General features: G+C 41.4%; 1 protein-coding gene across 2 annotated transcripts in view; it reads right to left on the bottom strand.

Annotated features, from left to right (window-relative positions):
- rgs9 (regulator of G-protein signaling 9) overlaps positions 1–875 on the bottom strand; it is a 31,452-nt gene that overhangs the window by 3,285 nt on the left and 27,292 nt on the right. The window contains exon 17 of one of the 2 annotated variants that reach the window (XM_015401859.1): positions 695–818. In XM_015401859.1, coding sequence (XP_015257345.1) covers positions 695–818 — 124 coding nt within the window. Of the gene's footprint in view, positions 1–73; positions 819–875 lie in introns of those variants that run through there. The other variant, XM_015401860.1, reaches the window with a different exon arrangement.

Here is an 875-nt window from a genome sequence, read left to right as displayed (position 1 = left end):
TTAACATTAGCCTGTGTTGCTAATATCATGCTAACATTAGCCAGTTTTGCTAGCATTACCCAGGCTGGCTATCATCATGCTAACATTAGCCCGCCTTGCTATCATCATATTAACATTATCCTGTGTTGATATCATCATGCTAACATTAGCCAGTTTTGCTAGCATTACCCAGGCTGGCTATCATTATGCTAACATTAGCCCGCCTTGCTATCATCACATTAACATTAGCCTGCGTTGCTATCATTATGCTAACATTAGCCCTAATGTTGCCAACCATCTATCCAGAAGGATCCAGGTTATCACTCCTTTGATATATTTCACAGTAGATGTATTTCCTCAAAGTAATAGCTTTACTATCATATATTTCTTTTTTTTATTATTGACAAAATTCGAGAGCAAAATGTATGCCGTTAGAATTCTGCCAAAAGTCCACAAGCACAAAAACTCCTTTGAGCATTCCCAAATGAAGTAAAGCTGCTCCTAGGAATATTTACTGTATTTGTGGACTTTTGGCAGAATGCTGACACCATAAAAAGGAAGTCTATCTAAATATTAACAGCTTTAATTGAAAAAAATTAGACATTGCAAAAGTAAAAAAGCAGACATTCTAATCCTTGTCGCTGAACAGGAGGGGTTTTCACTTGGAATGGCGAGGACCCATCTCCTTGCCCTGCTTGCTGAGTTTGCTCATGACCTGTGTAATATCAACGGGGGCACTGGCGGCCATCTTGGCCCTTTGCTCCTGCTCCTGCTGCCGGATGATGATGGGGCTGAGGCTGGGCCGTCTGTTCCTGGCGTTCTGCTCCAGCTGGACTTCACTGGGGTAAAAGAAAACAAAGTTCATTTTCTGATGGGGATCTTGTTAAAGTCGTAGG

Source organism: Cyprinodon variegatus, unplaced genomic scaffold (genome assembly GCF_000732505.1).
Source record: "Cyprinodon variegatus isolate N-32 unplaced genomic scaffold, C_variegatus-1.0 Scaffold1268, whole genome shotgun sequence".
In the NCBI taxonomy this organism is placed as follows: Eukaryota; Metazoa; Chordata; class Actinopteri; order Cyprinodontiformes; family Cyprinodontidae; genus Cyprinodon; species Cyprinodon variegatus.
This window is presented reverse-complemented; position numbering and strand designations above follow the sequence as displayed.